Below are 21460 nucleotides of genomic sequence, written 5' to 3'. Positions count from 1 at the left end.
ATTGAAACAATCGGAGGAAAAGTATAATAGAAACACGTCACCACTTCTGTATTTTTCACTGACTTCTGTTCTTGGCTTAAAAATACTGATGTAAAATACTGACCAAATACTGAACGTGTGAACGTGGCCTTAGGCATGATTACAGCTGCGCTTTCTGTGTACTGATTGCTGACTGAGCACAGTGCTCCGATGACTGGAAGCGAGCAGCTGCAGGCAGAATGTACTGTCACTTCCAACTATAAGCCACATATACAGTGGATATAAAAAGTCTACACACCCTTGTTAAAATTACAGATTTCTGTCATGTAATAAAAAGAATTAAGAAGAATCATTTCAAAACATTTGTCACCAACAATTTGTACAAATCCATTGAAAAACAAACAGAAGACATTTTGAGGAAAGAAAATAAAAATAATAAAACTACAATAATGTGGTTGCATAAGTGTGAACACCCTTATATCCGGGGCGTGGTTCTGTTCAGAATTAGCCAATCTCGTGTTAAATCATAGTTGGTGCACAGCTGCCATCATTCACAGTGATTCTGATTAACCCCATATAAAAAGTTTACTTGTTCTCGCAGGATTTTCCTGACATTTTATTAGTTGCACTTTTCAGCAAAAGCCAGGGTCCGTGAAATAACTTACAACACAGCAGAGGGATCTCATTGTTGAAGGGTACAAATTTTTCTTTTCCAAGGCACTCCATATATAATCGAAAACTGTGAAGATGGTCATCAAGAAGTGGACGTCCCTCAAAAATTGATGAAAAGACAGGAACAAAATTGGTCCAGGAGGCTTCTAAGAGGTCTACAGGAACATTAAAGTAGCTGCAGGAATCTCTAGCAAATACTGGTTGTGTATTGCACATGAAAACAATCTCCCGTATTCTTTATATGTCTGGCCTATGGGGTAGGGTGGCAAGAAACAACATCCAAGCCCATCTATATTTTGCCAAAACCTAAATCAAGTCTACCAAAAGCACATGAGAAAATGTGTTATGGTCTGATGAGACCAGGGTTGACATTATTAACCTTTTTAAATTATGGCATGTTTAGCGCAAAGTAAACACTGCACATCACTAAAAGAACACCATTCCCACAGTGAAGCATGGTGGAGGCAGCATTATACTTTGGGCTTTTTTTCAGAAGGTGGAACTGGGGTTGTAGTCAAGGTGGAGAAAATTATGAACTGTTCCAAATAGTCAATTTTGCAACAAAACCTTCAGTACTCTGCAAAAAAGCTGAAGATAAATAAGGATTTCACGTTGCAGCATGACAACGACCCTAGGCATACCTCCAAATCAACAAAAGAATGACCTCAACAGAAGAAAATAAAAGTTTTGGAATGGCCTAGAATATGTGGGTGACCTGAAAAGGGCGCTGTACACAGGAGATGTCCTCACAATCTGACAGATGTCAAGCTACTGCAAGGAAGAGTGGGCAAAGACTGCCAATTCTAGATGCACCATGCTGATAGACTCCTACCCAAAAAGACTGATTGCTATCATAAATTCAAAGGGTACTTCAACAAGGTATTAGTTTAAGATTGTGAATATTTATGCAACCACATTATTTTAGTTCTTTATTTTCGTTTTCCAACCAAAAATATTTCAGTTTATTTTTCAATGGATTTGTACAGATTGTGGGTGACATTAAAGGAGGAGAAAGATCTGACATGATTCTTCTTGGTATGATTTTTTTACATGTCAAAAAACTGGCATCTCAACAAGGGATGCGTAGACTTTTAAATGCTGCTTTAAAGGGAACCTGTCACCAGCACAAAACGCTATTAACCTGCAGATATGAGCTTAATCTGCAGGTTAATAGTGTTACTAACCTGCCCGGCGCCTGCACGTAGCCGAACACTCCGGGGAGAAAATTAACTTTATTCTCCCCGGCAGCATTCGATTTCAGTCATGGGGGCGGCGCTGGTTCAGTCAGCGCTCAGTGGCTGTGACTGCCCTTCCCCCGGCACTGACTGCCGACCCTAATACAGAGCCAGGGTAGGAGGCGCGGTTACAACCCCCGTTCTGTATACTCAGAGCGGTGACTAAATCCAAATCCAAATGCTGCCGGGGGAATAAAGTTCAATTTCTCCCCCCAGCGTTTGGCTACGTGCAGGCGCCCGGCAGATTAGTAACGCTATTAACCTGCAGATTAAGCCCATATGTGCAGGTTAATAGCATTTTTGCTGGTGACAGGTTCCCTTTAAATACAGTGAATATATATCCAGATTAGCACTATAGCTGCAGATAAATACAGGGCTCCCTTTAAACAATAAGTACTCTATTTCTGCACAAGCTTCTTTAAGTCAATGCAAATAAAAAAAAAAAGGCAGCCTGGGAAGTTATTTTTTTCACTATGTCAAGGGTGTCTCAATCCGTCAGTCAAACCCTGCTCTGTACTGATGAGGGGCAAGTACCAAGAAACAGCCTTCTCATCATGATGATCGGCTCGTTAAATAGTCATTGACTTACACAATAGCTACCTTCATAGCTTACATTAGGCTATGGTCACACGTTCAGTATTTGGTCAGTATTTCACATCAGTAGTTGTAAGCCAAAACCAGGAGTGGGGGATAAAGACAGAATTAGTGCACTTTATTCTATTACACTTCTCCTCTGTTCCACTCCTGGTTTTAGCTTACAAATACTGATGTAAAATACTGACCAAATACTGATAGTGTGACCGTAGCCTTAGAAATATAGTTTTCTTTCCCTTTTGGAGAGAACTAATTTGCTTTTATTTTCCATGTAGCAATGCCAATAAGATGTTATATTCAGCAGGTCTACAAAAATCTAGGCTCACACACATTCACCGCTCTACATAGTGTTTTTTCTCATTATCCCTGAAAAAAAGAATTCTGTTGGAATCCCTGAAAAAAGGATTCTGACAGAAACCAGTCTTTTCTCTGGTGTGCACAAAAACATGGCCTGTTACGTTTTTTTGTGTATGTCTGAAAAAGACAAATACTGCCAGGGCGGAGGTCAGATAGTGTCTACATTGACTCCAACAGCCTCATAATAGTGATTGGGTCCATTGGGGGTCCTGTGTTTCGTGGATTCCGACAAAAATCCCGACATAGTGCTTGGTGGAGATCACTATATGTGTGTAAACTTACCCTAAGTAGTGCCATTTCCCCCCAAAGTTTCTTGATATTCAGAAAACAATTGAATTAATTATTTAGGAGTTCTTGAACCTGGGTATCAGTAGTGAGGAAAGCAGCGCCGCAGAACACGGCTCTCGCCATGCTGTAGCTCATTAACATTCATTTGCAAAGGTTAATTGGAGGTTTTTATTGTATTACTAACATTTTATATTTGCTTCTGTCTTGCACGATGATTAGGAAATAGTCTTCACATAATCACCTTTTTTTTCAATCTGATTAGGCCCACGTTACTTGAACACAGAGGACTGGGGCAGAGGGTGATTTAGAGGGGTTTTCATTATCCAACCCTCCCCACCTCACCCCACCCCCCAAAAAAAAATAAAAACAAAAACGGTCATCAGTTTTAACATTTATGGCATGTCTGGCTGGTGTCATTATGCTTTTTTTCTATATTCCACGGGTTATCTTCCATCTTGGTCTGCACACAAAGTGAACGAAGGGTAGTCCAGAATCTGTGTGCACCCAAGAAGCTTCCCTCGCACTGTCACAGTAGTTCTCCCTCATTTGTGTTTTTAGGTAGTTAAAAAAAATTATTATTTCATTGGTCTAAACTTGAGATCAACATAATGGAGGAGAGAAGAGGCAAGGATTTCGGCTTGCAGTGCGACGCATTTGAAGGTCAAACCCTTTGGTGGTGGTATGAAACAAGAAACGGGACAGTAACATACGTGAATTGCGGACGTGACTGGCTCCACGTATATGTTAATCCACATGGATGGGTGCAACCAACACTATCCTCGGCGCTCCCACCTCTTTCCACCACGTCCTGGAAGGGTCTGAACTCTTTGATAAGTAGAAAACTTCTTGATAACATTTTGAACTGCTGAAGCTGCGATATCAAAGTGTTTGGAGATAGTCTTGTACCTTTTAGACTGCTTGTGCTTGGTGATAATACTTCTACTCAGAAACTTCTTTTTGTCGTTGCCATTTTTAACAACAAATAGGGAATAAAACTGAACTTTTTAAGCATCAAAGCCATCATTCATGGGTTTATTATAAGGGTTCTCCCCTTTTAAAGATTATTGCTCTAAATGCTCAGGTAGGCAACAAAACAAACAAACTAAGCTTTTACTCACCCTCCCGGGGTCCAGCTCTGCCCATCGCCGCTGCTCAGTGATTGTGTAAATGATGCAGCGGTGATGTCATGTCAATGTTGCTGCAACCAATCACAAAGCTCAGCCGGCGTGCTGGTGTAGACAGCTTGAGCTGCCGAGCTTAGTGATTGGCTGCAACATTGTCGTCATCTCTGCAGCCTGTATCTGATCACTGTCAGCAGTGGCAAAAGGCAGCGCTAAACCAAGGGAGGATGAGTAAAAGCTCAGTTTGTTTATTTTTTGTGTCCCTGTACCTTTGGCCTAATAATCTTTAAAATGAGACCACCCCTGTAAGATTATGTGAGCATCGATAAGGCCATGAGATGAGTCTAAAGGCCAACATACACATTAGACAGCCATCAGTCAACAGCTATTTCTCCCAACTCTCCCAGAAGCAGGACCGCTCAACTCACCCAAGCATTCCCGAGCTCTCCACAGAAAGCAGCTGCCAGACTGTTCTGCCAGCCACTTATTTCCGCACCGAACAAAAGAATTAGGTGAGTGAAATTCAACAGGCTGGATCCTTCTCTCGCCCAACATCATTTGTTGGGTGACAGTATAACGGCCCATCCTGCTGGAATCGGTGGGTTTGGCCGACTTATCTAAATGATTAGGGAGGCAATAAAGGGAATTTTCAGCATCACCAGGTTTTTGCTAAGTAATTGAGAGCAGCATGATGTATGGGTAGAGAGCCTGATTCCAGGGATGTGTCACTTGCTCAGCAGATTGCTGTAGATTCAGTACAATTAGTGTTTTATCACAAGTAGATCATCATTAGAGGGACTAGGTGACTCGGGAAAGGCAGTCCAGTACAAGGAAATGGACAGAATGTGATTTAAATATGAGTGTCTGAGGAAAGGGTCTGAATACTTATGACCATGTGATATTTCAGTTTTTCTTTTTTAATAAATTTGCAAAAAATTCTACATTTCTGGGGTTTTTTTTAGTCAAGATGAGATGCAGAGTGTACTTCAATGAGAAAAAAAAATGAACTTTTTAGAATGAAACAAGGAGTGAAAAATTTAAAGGGGTCTGAATACTTTCCGTACCCACAGTACATTATATTCAGCGGTGACAATAATACTGACCATAAGAGATAGATGCTGAGAAAACAAAGTTCCTCCGGCTTTGGCCAGTTATCCAGGACTATTACATCATAATCATCATTTTCTGGTATAAATATTTTTCACATGGTGGAGGGTACGAGCTGCAGTCATCCACTTTGATATTTGGTGGTAATAGTGGGATAAGATTGGATTTATACACTGCATAAACATGAGCTTAGAGTCTGAATTATTAAAGGGAACGTCTTTAGCACTAAAGCCCATATACTATATCTCCCCAGACAAGGCGCACTTCGGCAGCATCTTAAGTAAGAAGCCCGGTGAAGAAATGCTATTTTAAAGAAAGCTATATATTTTCTCATTTTTTATATCACTATTTACTGTCAACCATCTCCACCAATCACAGAATTCCTTCCATATCTCAGTATAGACCACAATAAAAGTTCTTTAAAGAGGACCTGTCACTTGCCAAAAATATGGAATTGTTTTACCTGGTGTAAATGCCGTCATTTTCCTGAATCCGGCGTGGTTTTTTTTTTTGTCCCTGTGCCTCTCTGTTCCTGAGATATGGCACTTTTTCCCTGCATATAAATCTAGTCTTATTAGCCTAGTGGGCGTGGCATGACACCATCCTTCTTCATGGGAGGATTCAAGAGGACCACACCCAGTTGTCTAATTGGACTAGATTTACAAATAGAGAAGAGAGGGTCATATCTCAGGAACGGAGAGGCGCAGGAAAAAAAGAAAAACAACGTCGGATTTAGGAGAACGGCACCAATTACACCAGGTAAAAAAAAATGCAATTTGTTGCACACTGCCATGATGTCCTTATGTCATCAATCTTGGGAAAAACACAGACTTGCACAATCTTGTGACTTACAACTATTGTAAACCTTTAGAAGAAATATCAATAAAGTGTGTACACTACAAAGTGCAATCACCTAAGCGAAGCTAAGCCTAACAGTACATTAAAGGGAACCAATCAGGATGATTTTACTAATAACCCTAGTGTTATATCTGTATAGGTCCTAGTACAACGATATGAATGATACCTGTTGTCATAAACCGATCGGAGCCACGTGCCCCTGATTCTTCCTCACAACTTCCGTGAGTTCCGGGTTTAGGATAATGTGAAGCGAGCTTATAAATTTTATATATTTATTTACTCAAAAGAGCGATGCTAGGTACAATATATACAAGCGGTTACAAGATAAATATATACAGTAGTCAGACAAATACAGTAAGGAAGCAGTAATACGATACAGTAAAATTAAAAGGAATAAAAGTGAATATACCACACTTTCATCAAAGGTCTCTGGACACGGCAGGAAGGGTGCTATCATGGGACCAGGGCGGTTCCTTGTGTCTTTCTGCCCATCTGTAGCGACAGGTGACCCTCAACAGAAGACCCCTCCTCTCTCACAGAGGGACACATTTATACGTAACTTGGGCAGGGCAGAAAATAGGCGATTTACATGTAATCTCCTCTTCCCTTCTATCAGACATTTCATAATCCATTTCCCAGCAATATTCTCATTGTAAGGTGCGCCTGGTAATTGGTCTAACACAGGAGCTTCCCCTGACTTCAGAGGTAATTCAATTAGCTATTCCTCATTGCCATGATTCAATTAGCTCCCCCATACTCTTGTCAGGAATAGGCGTTTGCACTACAAAGGTATATATCCTAGCTGACCTGTATTCAATTCTCTCCTGGGCAATAGCATCCTTTTGGTAATTGCCTTTTGGAGACAGCATAGTAACGTAATGGTAATTAAGTTATATCCTGACTGTGGGGAATACACCATTTCCCCTGGGATCCTTTGAAGTCAGACAGACTAGCATTCCTGCTGCGACCTTCATAACTGGGAATATGAATTTCCAGTCCCTGGCCTCACCACACCTGTCTTGTAGTAATCCGATGTGCCAGCACTGAGAAATCAAGCATTGATGTCACATGAAAAGAAGTCTTTAAGTGCATTGGGGGCGTGCTGATGCATAAGTAGCTAAACACGCCCCTAATGCACTTCCAGGACAATTAGCATGTGGCTTCAAAATTTGATTTCTCAGTGCTGGCACATCGGATTACTACAAGACAGATATCATTTTACTTGTTGTCCTAGGACCTATACAGCTGTATAACTAGCTTCAAGAGCATAACAGACTAATTGTAATGAAAAAAAAAAATCTAGAAAAACACACTGCTAAAGATCATGGAATGTTCAAGAAAAAAGTAGATTCTTCCATGTGAGCTAATAGTATAGGACTTAAAAAGCATCTTTGACTTTCATGGTTATATAATTTTTAGGTCCAAGATTAAATTTTTTAATATATCTTTATAGCGGATGAAGCTCCATTTTTCAGATACAAAGCTCCAAATTTCTTGCATGGTCTGGATACCTGCAACCACCACGAGAGGGAGCGTGCTGCCTAGTGTACATTACTGTATACTGTAAACCCCATCACCCTCATTTTTGCGTCTTGTTGGAAACAGAAGTATGTATTTCAGGCATTTCTACAATAGCTATTTAGGTTTACATAGATTTATTACGGAGATATTTTCGCTAATTCTTCATGTGAAACATTTTGTACTTTTGCAACTTTTTTGCGCAATTGATCCTAGCGAAGTACGGTATGTGTCTACATTTTTTTGTGTGCAGATGAAGACTAAAATGCAACATTTTAACCTCTTCCTGATGCAGACAGTTTTTTGCTTTTGCACTTTCGTTCCTTCTTACGAGAGGCAAAGCTTTTTTTTTTTTTGTAGACATAGTCGTATAAGTGCTTGTTTTTTTGGGGGGACAAGTTGAAAAATTGGGGGCTAAAAATTCCAAGTGCAGTGAAATGGTGAAAGTAAAACTCAGTTCCACAATTGTTTTTTTTTTGCTTTTGTTTTGACAGTGTTCACTATGTGGTAACAATAATCCGGTGACTTACGGCATTAGCCAACTTGTTCATTTTTCTTTTATAAGTGGTGAAACTTGCAAATTTCTGAAAAAGAAAAAATTGGTTCGTGTTGCCATTTTCTGAGACTTGTTTTTCTAAGGAATTTTAAGGTACATACAACATTTTGATGACTCTTTATTGCATTTTTTTTTTTTTTTTAAGGAAGGTGTGGCGACAAAAAAAAGATATATATTTTTAATTTTTTTTTTCAGTTTACAGCGTTTATTGTATGGTTTAATCAATTTTATATTTTCATTAGATAGGAATTTTATGGACGTGGAGATACCACATTTTTTTATTATTATTTTTAATAGGAGATGATTAGATATTTTTTTTTTTTTTTTTTTTAATTATTATTATTGACGTGGAGATACCACATTTTTTTATTATTTTTAATAGAAGATGAGTAGTTTTTTTTTTATATTTTTTTAAGATTTTTTTTTTTTTTTCTTTTTTTTTTATTGTGAACCTGAGATTGATTGCTTGTTCTATATAGTGCAATACTACTGGATTGCAGTATATAGAGAAAATGGCGCCACATGAATATAAAAATTTCAGCTTTTGGGGCCCCAGCCGTCACGATAATCCATTGCCACCCTGTGATCCAGTCGCGTGGAGCCGATGGGACCCTTCAAGTCATTTAAATGCTGCCGTCGCTAATTGACAGTAGCATTTAAATGGTTACACAGCAGCGATCAGAGCGGACTCCAGTTGCTGTTACAGGCAGATGGGACAAAGGGGTAGACAAAGGGTTACATAAAGAATCCAGTTTATTGCACGCTCTACAGGAAAAAAAAAATGTTAATAAATGACCAGAACCACATAAGTGAAAAAAAGTATTTTCAGTAAGAATCAGGAGCACAAGTCAAGGTCATTGCTAGAAAGAGAACCGAAGAGAAACCCTTGAAGCGATTTGCAACCCGGCCAAAAAGAAAAATGGGCTGGAAAGTGACTAGAAAAACCAATTACAGCTCCCTGAACGGAGGACAATGGCTCCTGTGTTCCTCCGAGAAGACCATAGACACTTGGCCACATCGAGGGCAGCGGGTCAGAAGTTCCCAGCTGTGCGCTATTCGGTATGTTTATACTGACTGCCTCCGACACAGAGGAAAGCCTGTTAACCGGCTCCATTTTATCCCTGTGATTATTCATGTCTTCAAAGGTTCTCCTGCTGACCTATAAAATCGCATTATATTCTCCCTCCGAGGCTATGAAAATTACAGAACTAAAGAGGCGCACAGCAGTACAGCCGTGTCTGGCACATATACACAAATATATACTGTATACAGCATGTATATCCTGCTATTTATATAGAGCCAGCGATGTGAAGTCACAAAAACCATAGAGATGTCGTCCTGGTCTGACCCGGACCCACGGCCTCATTGCTGCAGGGCAATTAATGGGACTATGTTCTCAGAAAATGAGATTGTTTAAATCAGGTTTTTATTTTAAATGTATTATTATGTTTGTCTTTCAAATATCCATATCAGTATGAATATAAAAAAATAATAATACATTTACAAAACTCGCAATTTTCACACCTGCCACTAGGTCTAATACTACACACCTACAAAAGTTCTGTACAGAAAGGTTTTCAGCAGTCTCATTATCATCACTGGCAGAATGACTAATAGCACCTCTACAAACAATAGATAACACAGGATCCACCATTCACAATAGGTGATATCACAGCTCACCTCCTCCTCCTCCTTCTGTACAATGACTGATGACACCTTGTAAGGTGGCTAATGGTCGCATAGTCGATGGGAGGTATGTGTCACAGAGATGGCTGGTCTCTGTCATGTAACCCGGAGTGTTTCTCTAGTGCACATAAGCACTAAGAGGACTATTTGGTGCACCTGGGACCCGGTTACGGGTAGTTTAGAGAGTTGGGCGGGTCCAGCTACCCACAAAACTCACCTCTGGGTGTGGTTAACAGCCTATATAATGGAGGCTGTTGTTTGGCACATGGTCTGTATGTTTGAAGGGAGAAGGCCTCCTGTGTGTGGCTGTCTCCAGACCGAGCCAGGATACTGGACATTACACAGCCTGTGTGCCCACAGGACTGCCTAAGCAGAGACCTGCTTAAAGGACACTTTACCTTGTTTGCCTGAACTAAAGACTGTTTGTTTTTTTTCTTCTTGCTTGTTGGTTTATGGAGCAATAAACCAACATGGACTCTTAAAGGAACATGCTTCCTGTTTTCCTTCCGTCGTACCCAAGTGAGTAAAATCCCTATAATCTATATAAACAATAAATAACACAGGATCCACCATTCACAATAGGTGATATCACAGCTCACCTCCTTCTCCTGTACAATGACTGATAACACCTTTATATGCAGTAGATAACCCAGGATCCACCATTCACAATAGGTGATATCACAGCTCACCTCCCCTGTCCTACACAATGACTGATAACACCTTTATATACAGTATATAACACAGGATCCAACATTCACAATAGGTGATATCACAGCTCACCTCCTCCTGTACAATGACTGATAACACCTTTATATACAGTAGATAACACAGGATCCACCATTCACAATAAGTGATATCACAGCTCACCTCCTCCTGTACAATGACTGATAACACCTTTATATACAGTAGATAACACAGGATCCACCATTCACAATAGGTGATATCACAGCTCACCTCCTCCTCCTCCTGTACAATGACTGATAACACAGGATTCACCATTCACAATAGGTGATATCGCAGCTCACCTCCTCCTCCTTTTGTACAATGATGATAACGCCTCTATACACAGTAGATAACAGAGGATCTGCCATTCAGAATAGGTGATGTCACAGCTCACCTCCTCCTCTTCCTATAAAATGACAGACTGCGGTGAGCCACGGGGGAGGCACCAGACATTGAGAGGGGCCAGCCGGGTGTAGTATAAACGATTGGTGGTGGCAGCTAGTTGTTCCTTCTGGTATTGTGGAGTTGGCAGTGATTGTATCGGTGTGTGTATATATATATATTATATAGCTCCCAGAAAATTATGCAAGATCAATAAAGCAACAATCACACACACACACACACACACACACTGGCATAGAAAAGTATGGACACTCCTGGTCAAAATTACTTTTATTGTGAACAGTTCAGCAAGTTGAAGATGAAATGATCTCTAAAAGGCCTAAAGTTACAGATGACACATTTCCTTTGTATTTTAGGCAAAAAAAAAAAAATCTAGTCTCATCTTTTGTCACTTCTGTCCGGTTGTTCTTATGTCCGCAGGTTTTCCTATTGTACGCGGCCTATGTCCAGGTGTCCTGTTGTACACGGTGTATCAGTATGCCACCATTGTATTTTGGGCATGTTGTTATAGTGTAATTACTATGCTCAGTGTTGGGTGTTGCCCTTAGCGGCTGGTATACACATCTTTTGGATAAAAATGTGGAAATGCAGCTTCTCTGCCAAGTGCAACCACAATAGCCCAACCCTGTGGAAACCTTACACTGGCTGCACTGCTGACAACGAGTCTGTGCTATTCTTTCCCTTTTATTCTCAATGTTATGCTCTGTAACATGCTGATCATAATTCAATACAATCCCCTGTGGACAGTAAACAGTTACAGGTCCCAGTCTTAAGCCTCTCACCTAGCCAAATCAGATCTTGTACTTTGCACTGATGAGGGGCAATACCCCGAAACACCGAATCTGCAAATTGAGATTCTGGTTTGTCTTTTATCCCAAGTCATATAGCAAGGCTCATTAAAGGGTCGATTTTGACTTTTAGGATTGTCACTTCCAGTAGGTGGCACTAGAGTTCTAGTCCACTTCCTCTCTTAAGAGGCAATTTGCAGGTATAATACAGGCACTTTCTCCCGTGTTATTTGGCTTTTCTATAACCATCTCTTGCACTTTCCTTGTGCTCAGATACTAAATAAAACCACAGCTTTCACTCCATCCTAGTGCAGAAACTTAAAAGGAACCTATCAGAATATTTTTACAGTAGTAGTACGACTGCATAGGCACTTGTCCCCAAATCAAAATTATATTATGTAGAGATCTGGTGTGCCAGACAGAACAAATCTAGAATAAAACTACACACGTGGTCAAAATTGTTGGTACCCCTCGTTTAATGAAAGAAAAACCCACAATGGTCACAGAAATAACTTGAATCTGACAAGAGTAATAATAAATTAAAAATCTATGAAAATGAACAAATGAAAGTCAGACATTGCTTTTCTGCTTCCACAGAATTTAAAAAAAAATTAAACTCATGAAATAGGCCTGGACAGAAATGATGGTCCCCCTGAAAATAATGTGACAAAAGGGACATGTTAAATCAAGTTGTGTCCACTAATTAGCATCGCAGGTGTCTACATACTTGTAATCAGTCAGTGGGCCTGTATATAGGGCTACAGATACTCACTGTGCTGTTTGGTGATATGGTGTGTACCACACTCAACATGGACCAGAGGAAGCAAAGGAAAGAGTTGTCTCAGGAGATTAGAAAGAAAATTATAGGCAAGCACGTTAAAGGTAAAGGTTATAAGACCATCTCCAAGCAGCTTGATGTTCCTGTGACTACAGTTGCACATATTATTCAGAAATTTAAGATCCATGGGACTGTAGCCAACCTCCCCTGACATAGCCACAGGAGGAAAATTGATGACGAATCAAAGAGACGGATAATACGAATGGTAATAAAAGAGCCCAGGATAACTTCTAACGAGATTAAAGGTGAACTTCAAGCTCAAGGAACATTAGTGTCAGATCGCACCATCCATCGCTGTTTGATCCAAAGTGGACTTCATGGGAGATGACCAAGGAGAACACCATTGTTGAAAAAAAATCATAAAAAAAACAGACTGGAATTTGCCAAACTACAGATTGACAAGCCACAAAGCTTCTGGGAGAATATCCTATGGACAGATGAGACAAAAATGGAACTTTTTGGCAAGGCACATCAGCTCTATGTTCACAGACGGAAAAATTAAGCATATTGAGAAAAGAACACTGTCCCTACTGTGAAACATGGAGGAGGCTCTGTTATGTTCTGGGGCTGCTTTGCTGCATCTGGCACAGGGTGTATTGAATCTGTGCAGGGTACAATGAAATCTCAAGATTATCAAGGGATTCTAGAGAGAAATTGCTGCCCAGTGTCAGAAAGCTTGGTCTCAGTCGCAGGTCATGGGTCTTGCAACAGGATAATGACTCAAAATAAAAAATAAAAACAACCAAGAATGGCTAAGAGGAAAACATTGGACTATTCTGAAGTGGCCTTCTATGAGCCCTGACCTAAATCATATTGATCATCTTTGGAAAGAGCTGAAACATGCCGTCAGGAAAAGGCAACCTTCAAACACAAGACAACTGGAGAAGTTTGTTCATGAGCAGTGGCCAAAATACCTGTCGAGAGGCGCAGAAGTCTCATTGACAGTTACAGGAATCGTTTGATTGCAGTGATTGCCTCAAAAGGTTGTTCAACAAAATATCAAGTGTAGCATCGGCGTCTCTGCCCTGACAGGTAGAGACGCCGTCCCCCTTACCGCCGTGCTCCTGGCCCGGCGTCTTCCGGCCCTCCTGCTGCTGCTGCCGAGCACTGTGCTTAGGGCGTGCGCGCTCCCTCCCTCTTATAGGGGCCGCGCGCGCCATCCTAAGGAGTCCCCGGCCAATGTCTGTCTATGGGCCAGGTTTGCCTGCCTACCCGGAGAACGTACCAGTTACTTGCCGTGCCTACCAGCCAGCCTACCTGGAGGATCCTGCCAGTTACCCATGGTGTCTGCCAGTCCGTCTACCCGGATCACCCGTCAGCCTGCCTGCCGTGCTCATCTGCTGTACTGAAAAAAAACAATCAGTGAATGTGAATAGCGGTATCAGAGCGCCAATAACAGAGCAAAAATGAAATTAAAATGACTGATTTATTAACACACACAACGCGTTTCGGTGGACAAGGCCACCTTCATCAGGTGTAACAAGCAGCGAACAAATGATCCTTATATACATTTGACCAGGTACACAATTGCTTCAGAGGGGCGGGGGTAAATACAGAGTGGTACCTCTATATTAACCCCTCTAGTTCATCTATGCCCAATAGAGTAAACAGGATTTTTATAAATTAGTACCTCATGAAACAAATAGGGTTCTCATAGATAGGATTCGCAGTATAAAAACTTGCGAATCCTATAATCATATTACTTAATAGGATATATTGTTATCTAACCCCCTATTTTTATATTATAAAAAATTACATACAACATGGAACAATATGAAATATATAATTACAGTCATTGAAAAAAGGAAGGGGAAAAGGGGTAGGAGAGGAACCAAAAGCTCCCCTGCTGTTTCTATCATTAAAAATAGGAAAATATAATAATAATAAAAAAAAAAAATTGTAAAAAAATATAATAAAATTGCTAAAACATAAAAATAATTACGCAAATACTACGCAAGCATTATCTAATTTATTAAAAAAAAATACTGGTTCATTTTAAGGAACGATTCGATATTGACTGGTCATTTACCGGAATTTCCCCATGTCATATATCGTAGGAGTAAAAATCTAGGAAACTATATTGCCCCCAGCAACACAACCATTGGTAGAAGACCGAACCATTTCAATTTAGCTCCTATTAGTAGCAATGGATGTTATAAATGTAATGTTCCTAAATGCTTATGCTGTCATTCCATTGATAACGGAGCTAAAACATTCTTCTCCTGAGGGTTTGAATCTTAATATAGAAAAGACAACTTTTTAAATAATTGTTTTTATGTTTTAGCAATTTTATTATATATTTTACAAAAAAATTATTATTCTTTTTTTTTTTTTGTTTATTATATTTTTCTATTTTTAATGATAGAAACAGCAGGGGAGCTTTTGGTTCCTCTCCTACCCCTTTTCCCCTTCCTTTTTCCAGTGACTGTAATTTTATATTCACATATTGTTCCATGTTGTATGTAATTTTTTATAGTATAAAAAATAGGGGGTTAGATAACAATGTATCCTATTAAGTAATATGATTATAGGATTCGCAAGTTTTTATACTGCGAATCCTATCTATGAGAACCCTATTTGTTTCATGAGGTACTAATTTATAAAAATCCTGTTTACTCTATTGGGCATAGATGAACTAGAGGGGTTAATATAGAGGTACCACTCTGTATTTACCCCCGCCCCTCTGAAGCAATTGTGTACCTGGTCAAATGTATATAAGGATCATTTGTTCGCTGCTTGTTACACCTGATGAAGGTGGCCGTGTCCACCGAAACGAGTTGTGTGTGTTAATAAATCAGTCATTTTAATTTCATTTTTGCCCTGTTATTGGCGCTCTGATACCGCTATTCACATTCACTGATTGTTTTTTTATTCCCCCTGGTTGGGGTGCAGTAGAGCTGCCTCCATTTACCTGTTCATCCACCTGTGGGATGAAGATAATTAAGTAGTCACTACCTTGGTTTCCAAGCTGCGCTGCCCTAACCCCTCCGGAACGCTGCCGGGAGTGGTGGTGAAGCTGGGCGTCCATCTTGGCGGTAAGCGCAACTAACCTGATCACGTGACTCACCACCGTGAGATCGGGATCTGTGAACGCCGCTGAAAGCAGATGACAGCCACCAACGGAGAGCAGCCTGTGGAGCTTTACACTGGGGTTGTGCAGAGGTGCACAACTCCATAAGGTTAGTAGCCATTCCCACACCCCCCTACATATTTTATTACTGAGTCACCCATTGCGCCCTGTTCTCTTCTTTTTTTACATCTGCTGTACCGGTCAGTCCCTGCCTTCTGACCCGTGGGAGTCACCTGCTCTCATAGAAGGACAGGCCCAGAGTAGCACCTGGTCCCTCTGCTCGGTCCTTCCCTGGTTCACGGAGTCGATTGAGCCGCCGTGCGACCTTGGCCAGTCGAGTTGATACCTAGTTCCGCCCTTCTGGTCCCTCCTTGCACCGCAGCACAGAGGTTCCACCACCCGGGTCAGTAACATCAAGTTAAGAGAACCATCATTTCTATCCAGGTCTATTTCATGAGTTTAATTTTTTTTTCAAATTCTGTGGAAGCAGAAAAGCAATGTTATGTTCTGCTACCAGAGCTAAGGAAAGAGAGGAGATCTGTCCCTACGATAGAACTCAGCTGAATCCCTACGATGTAACAGGGAACCTGATCCTGCGATCAGACCTGCTAAAGTCCTAAGCTAGTCTGTACGGAGACCTATAGATGTGGGGAAGGAATCCCTACAAGTACTAAGGACTGGGAGGAAAATGGGACACCTCCTAACAGAAACAGTAGCAGACAGACGAACAAACAAAATATATAGAACATAGAGGTCCGTAGACCAAGCAAACTAACAGAGTTAGATACAGAGAACAGGCTAGCTAGAAAGTAGTTATACAATGAAGTCCAGCAAAGCCAGAAGGGCGGAGCAGGATTAAATAGGCCAACGAGGTCATGTGACCAGCAAAGGAAAAAACCTAAGAGCAAGGTTCTAACAAGCAATGTCTGACTTTCATTTGTTCTTTCATTTTCATAGATTTTTAATTTATTACTTTTGTCAGATTCAAGTTATTTCTGTGACCATTGTGGGTTTTTCTTTCATTAAGCGAGGGGTACCAACACTTTTGACCACGTATGTATATGAAAATCCGTACACTGGGACTGTTTCTTACAAGTGAACTGACACGCCTCCAAAGCACTTTCAGCCTAATTTGAATATAGCTAGATTTCTCATGACTGCCATATTGGATCTTGACATAAAAAATATCATTTGATTGGGGAAAAAGCGTCTATACAGTTATACTGTGACATTTGTCTGCCCTCCTCTGTTTCTGCCTCTGTCGCCGGGTGCTGCCACTCTTTCATTGCTGGCGACAAAGCTAGTCCTCTGTTCTCTGGGAGCTCAGGAGCTGACTTTGGTTATCTTTTGCTCCCCGCTGTTTAGCCTGGGCAGGGCCGCAAGCTATTTAAGCTCCTGAAATCCTGCTATCTGCTGCCAGTTATAGCTACACTAGCTCTGGTCAACTCCTGTGTTTCTTGTGGATAGTCCAGATTCATACTGATGGGTAGTCTGGCTCTTTAAGGTGAGCTGGATCATTTGGCTCAGTTCACAAAAAAAAAATACAATTTTTTTGCATTCCAAATGGATCCATATTTAATATTCGTTCACCCGCAGGTTAATATCAACTTAATTTAATGCGAACTAAACCCCAGGCATTAACAGAGCATTTTCTAGGATGGGATTTCTGTTTTAATTGGCATCCAAGCAATCATCGTCATTCAGAGACTGCAAGCGGCGCTCACTGGGGTGCCGGCTCCCATCGCTCACTGAAGGGAGACGCTTTTTGTACAGGTTCGGTTGCGAACGACCCATCACTACAGATTCAGACCTTTGCTCGATTACTGACCATTCACCCACCAGACGATTTTGTCCCTACCCATACCTCCTGTCTTTAACCCCCCTACATGACCAATTCTTTCTGCCAGCCTGCACCACTGGCCAGCGCCTTACTTCAAGGACTTAGCTCAAGGTCCCTGTACAGGGGTTAAAGGGTTCCCCTGGGATCTGATAGTCGGAGTAGCCAGGCTGTTCATGGTTGCCATTTTTAGAGCTGCCAGATGACCCCTAACAGTGCCCCTGTAACATATACCACTATTTTCATAAGTACAAAGGTGCTGACAGGTTAACATGTAAAATAAAAAAAAATTCTGTCACCTTCACATTTTTACCTTACAAATAATCTAAATGAAGTCTTGCAAAAATGTCAGCAGTTTATGTGCACAGCTCTGTTCCTGCAGCCATGAGGGCATAGATTCAGGAGGTGTAGTATTTGCAGACCTTGGCAGCTGAGGTGGCCATAAAGCTCTTTACAGACTACTGCAGCAAATGCCACATGGTGGATGGGGGCCCTGTTATTAAATATGCACTGAGGTTCAGATGCATTAAGTTACAGCTCCTGGTAGTCATATCTTACTAACTTCCATTTTCTACCTCTTTCCTATCCTTCAGACAATCGGGGGGGGGGAGGGGAACAAATGGAAGTGAGTAGGGCTCTATGCACACAGAGTTTAAGCCTTCTATGGAGGTATATGCTCCCCACAAAGAGGTATACAGAAGCCATGTAAAGATATGCCAACCCAAAAGGACACTATTGGCTGAATGGAGTCCCAAGCATATGTGTGACATATATATATATTTTGTGGTAGACTCACTCGGCTGCACATAGAGGTAGACACAGGAACGCGGTCTCTTTAAATCCTCCACTGGTTTATTAAAGGTACTGCATAAACCAGTGCAGCGTTTCACAAAATAAACATAGCCTTTCTGGCCTACAAATACAAAACATGACGTGTGGCACAGTCCATGTTGCTAAAGGGGTCCACCTTCTAAGGAACAAACATACAAAGGTTCAGCTTTCCTTATTAAAATAAATACAGCTCAGGACCTCTCATGTCCAGGCAACCCCCCAACACTGAATGAGCCAGAAAGTTGTGTATTTACCTTCTGGACTCCACCCTGGGGTGGAGAAATGGTGAACAGCCTCCCACTCACTCTACAGCTGTTCACTCAACCTAGCCCTTAAACAAGGCCGATTAACCCCTCTCAGCACTTAGTGTGCTGGAGCATTTTCCTAGGTTGATATCATTGAAGCTAACAACCTCAATGATACATATCTCCCCTCCAGTACTTTGCCAGTGACTTTGTCACAATATATATATATACATATACACACACACCAAAAGCTGTTCTCAGCATATTCGTCAAACACATAGCTTAAAGGGGTTTTCCCACAAACAAAAGTTGATTTTAATCAATAGATCTCGGAATAATAATAATTTCCACAATTGGATGTATTTAAATAGAATGTTCCTGTGCTGAGATAATCTTATAAATGGTATGATCAGACCATGTTTCTGTACGGTCATACACAGCCATTACACAGTACACAGCAGGGGAACATTTATAAGATTATCTCAGCACAGGAACATTTTATTTAAACACATTCAATTGTGGAAATTATTATTATTCCAAGATCTATTGATTAAAAAACCCTTTAAATGCAGTGTTCAGTTAGCCCAACACAAAACTTCAGTAACAGGATTATTTGAGGTCTGTAACTAATGAGATGCATTAGTGTGCATGGAATCTGTATACACAAAACGGATAAAAAAATAAAAAAGGTGCATATGTTATGCCTTGCCTTTAGGCAAACTTCTGAGTAATATCAACAGAAAGAAATTCTTAAATTGCCAGAGAGTACGTTCTTGAAAACAAACAGCAGGACATATTCCCATCAAGATGAAGATTGCTCCTTTCTTACCTCCAAGTTGTCCAGAGACCTCGTGACGCTGAACCTCTTTGATCGTCCAAGCGACCTACGTCCTGAGGAGCGCTGGGGACCTTGGACCAACCCACTGGAAAGGCCAAATTTTGAGCTCTATAAAAAACGCATATAACAATTAACTATAAGGCTGCGTTCACACATTGCTGCTTTTTTTTACGCGCGCGTATTTTCCTGCAGTTTTTACCTGCGTTTTTTTACGCAGGTAAAAAAAAGCACCTCCATTCACACACTGCGTTTTTTGCTGCGTTTTTTTACGCATGCGTTTTTTCTGCAGTGTACACTCATACTGTATTATGTAGTTTCTCCTGCACCTCCGTAAAAAAGCGCTGGAATTATGCAGTGTGTGAACACCGCTGCGTAATTCCATCGCTTATAATGGGCACAATATGTGAGAAAGCGCACGCCGTGGTGCGTAAAATCACACAGTGTCTGAACGGCAAAGTGAATTTCCCATTCATTTTGCTGGCAGACACAAGGCACATTGCGTATTTTGAAAAAGCGCGCGCAAAAAAGCGCGCAAAAATACGCAATGTGTGAACGCAGCCTTAGACACAAAATTTGTTATCTTTAAAAAAATGCATTAAGTGAATTCAATTTTAGAGAGTCCAAAGTTATGACCATCATCTATTCGCCAGACTGGACGGTGTCGGCATAAAGCATTTCTAGTGCTGGAAGACCCAATATATTCATCTATTACATAGCCTAACAATTTTAATGAGCACCATGCAATGCCTACTTTCCCCTGTGGTGGTGCTGTTGGGAAATTGAGCACTTTCTGCTAATTTTCCCTGCAGATTACCGCTGATCGCTGGGGATCTCAGCATTTGAACACCCTGTGATCATAGAGTAATAACCACAACAACTCCCAATATGCAGCGCCCTGCACGCTTAACGGAAATTGACTTTGTCATTTGTCATGGGATGATGCCTTAAATCAACCTTGAAATGCAGTGTCCAAACACTGGCTAAATATTAACATCCATAATATAATCTGACTGTCAATATTTATGCAGCATCTGTGGGAATCGTAATAAATCATAGCCCTGACCTCCAATCTCACAAGCCATGACGGAGAAAAACTAGTGTTTTAGCCATTGTCTAATTAAGGGTCTGTGTCTGGTATACAGCATGGAGGATGACAGTAAGTGTAGTGAGTGTGCGGTTTGTCAGGATTCTCCGGCATACAAGCGAGGCCGGCCACGTCTAGTTGGAATGTGTCCAGAAGTATGCAAATCACATGCTTACAGTCACATGACCACCCGCTTCCGGCGCTGGCGAATCCTGGCAGCGCGCACTGTGAGTATTCACAAGTCTACAGTCACATGCAATGACTGCAGACTTGCACCCCAAGCCTGGACAACCCCTTTATGGTTCAACTATGATTAGCGACTTCAGCTTAGTTTCATTATCTGCCTCCTGGTTTATTTGAAGTCCATGCTGCTTTTTGACCACCATGCTTTATGTTGACGCTCGGCTCGCCTTCACAAACAAGCTTTTTTTTGGGTTTGTTTAATTTTCCCAATATATTTAATATGAAAAGTGAAGCAACTTCACATCAGGTCTTAATTAGCTACTGCATTGTTTCCACAGCTCCTCTGCAGACATTAAGGGGGCAGATTAATCACAAGTGTCTAAAAGGAAAACTGTTTTTGCTAGCCATAGTAACCAATCACAGAGCAGCTTTCAGTTTACCAGATCAGTTTATGAAATGAAAGCTGTGCTGTGATTGGTTGTTATGGGAAACCAAGCCTACTTTAGACCCTTTTGATAAATGAGACCCAATAATTGTATTTTCATGGTAACAGATGGCAAATAAACACTGTGCAGTATAATCCAGCAGTCATATACTTGTATTATGTGCTAACGTACATTTTGTAGATTAGTCAGAAATGAAAGACAAGA

General features: G+C 40.9%; 1 protein-coding gene across 2 annotated transcripts in view; it reads right to left on the bottom strand.

The window, feature by feature from the left end:
* Positions 1–21460, bottom strand: part of RGS12 (regulator of G protein signaling 12) — a 169659-nt gene that overhangs the window by 126427 nt on the left and 21772 nt on the right. For both annotated transcript variants that reach the window (XM_073647582.1, XM_073647576.1), the window contains exon 3: positions 19535–19651. In XM_073647582.1, the coding sequence (XP_073503683.1) occupies positions 19535–19651 (117 nt within the window). The remainder of the gene's footprint in view (positions 1–19534; positions 19652–21460) is intronic.

This window comes from Phyllobates terribilis, unplaced genomic scaffold (genome assembly GCF_046119375.1).
Source record: "Phyllobates terribilis strain yellow unplaced genomic scaffold, ASM4611937v1 Scaffold_1__5_contigs__length_1240528914, whole genome shotgun sequence".
NCBI lineage: Eukaryota > Metazoa > Chordata > Amphibia > Anura > Dendrobatidae > Phyllobates > Phyllobates terribilis.
Note: the sequence above shows the minus strand (reverse complement) of the source record. Positions and strands in the feature narration are given on the sequence as shown.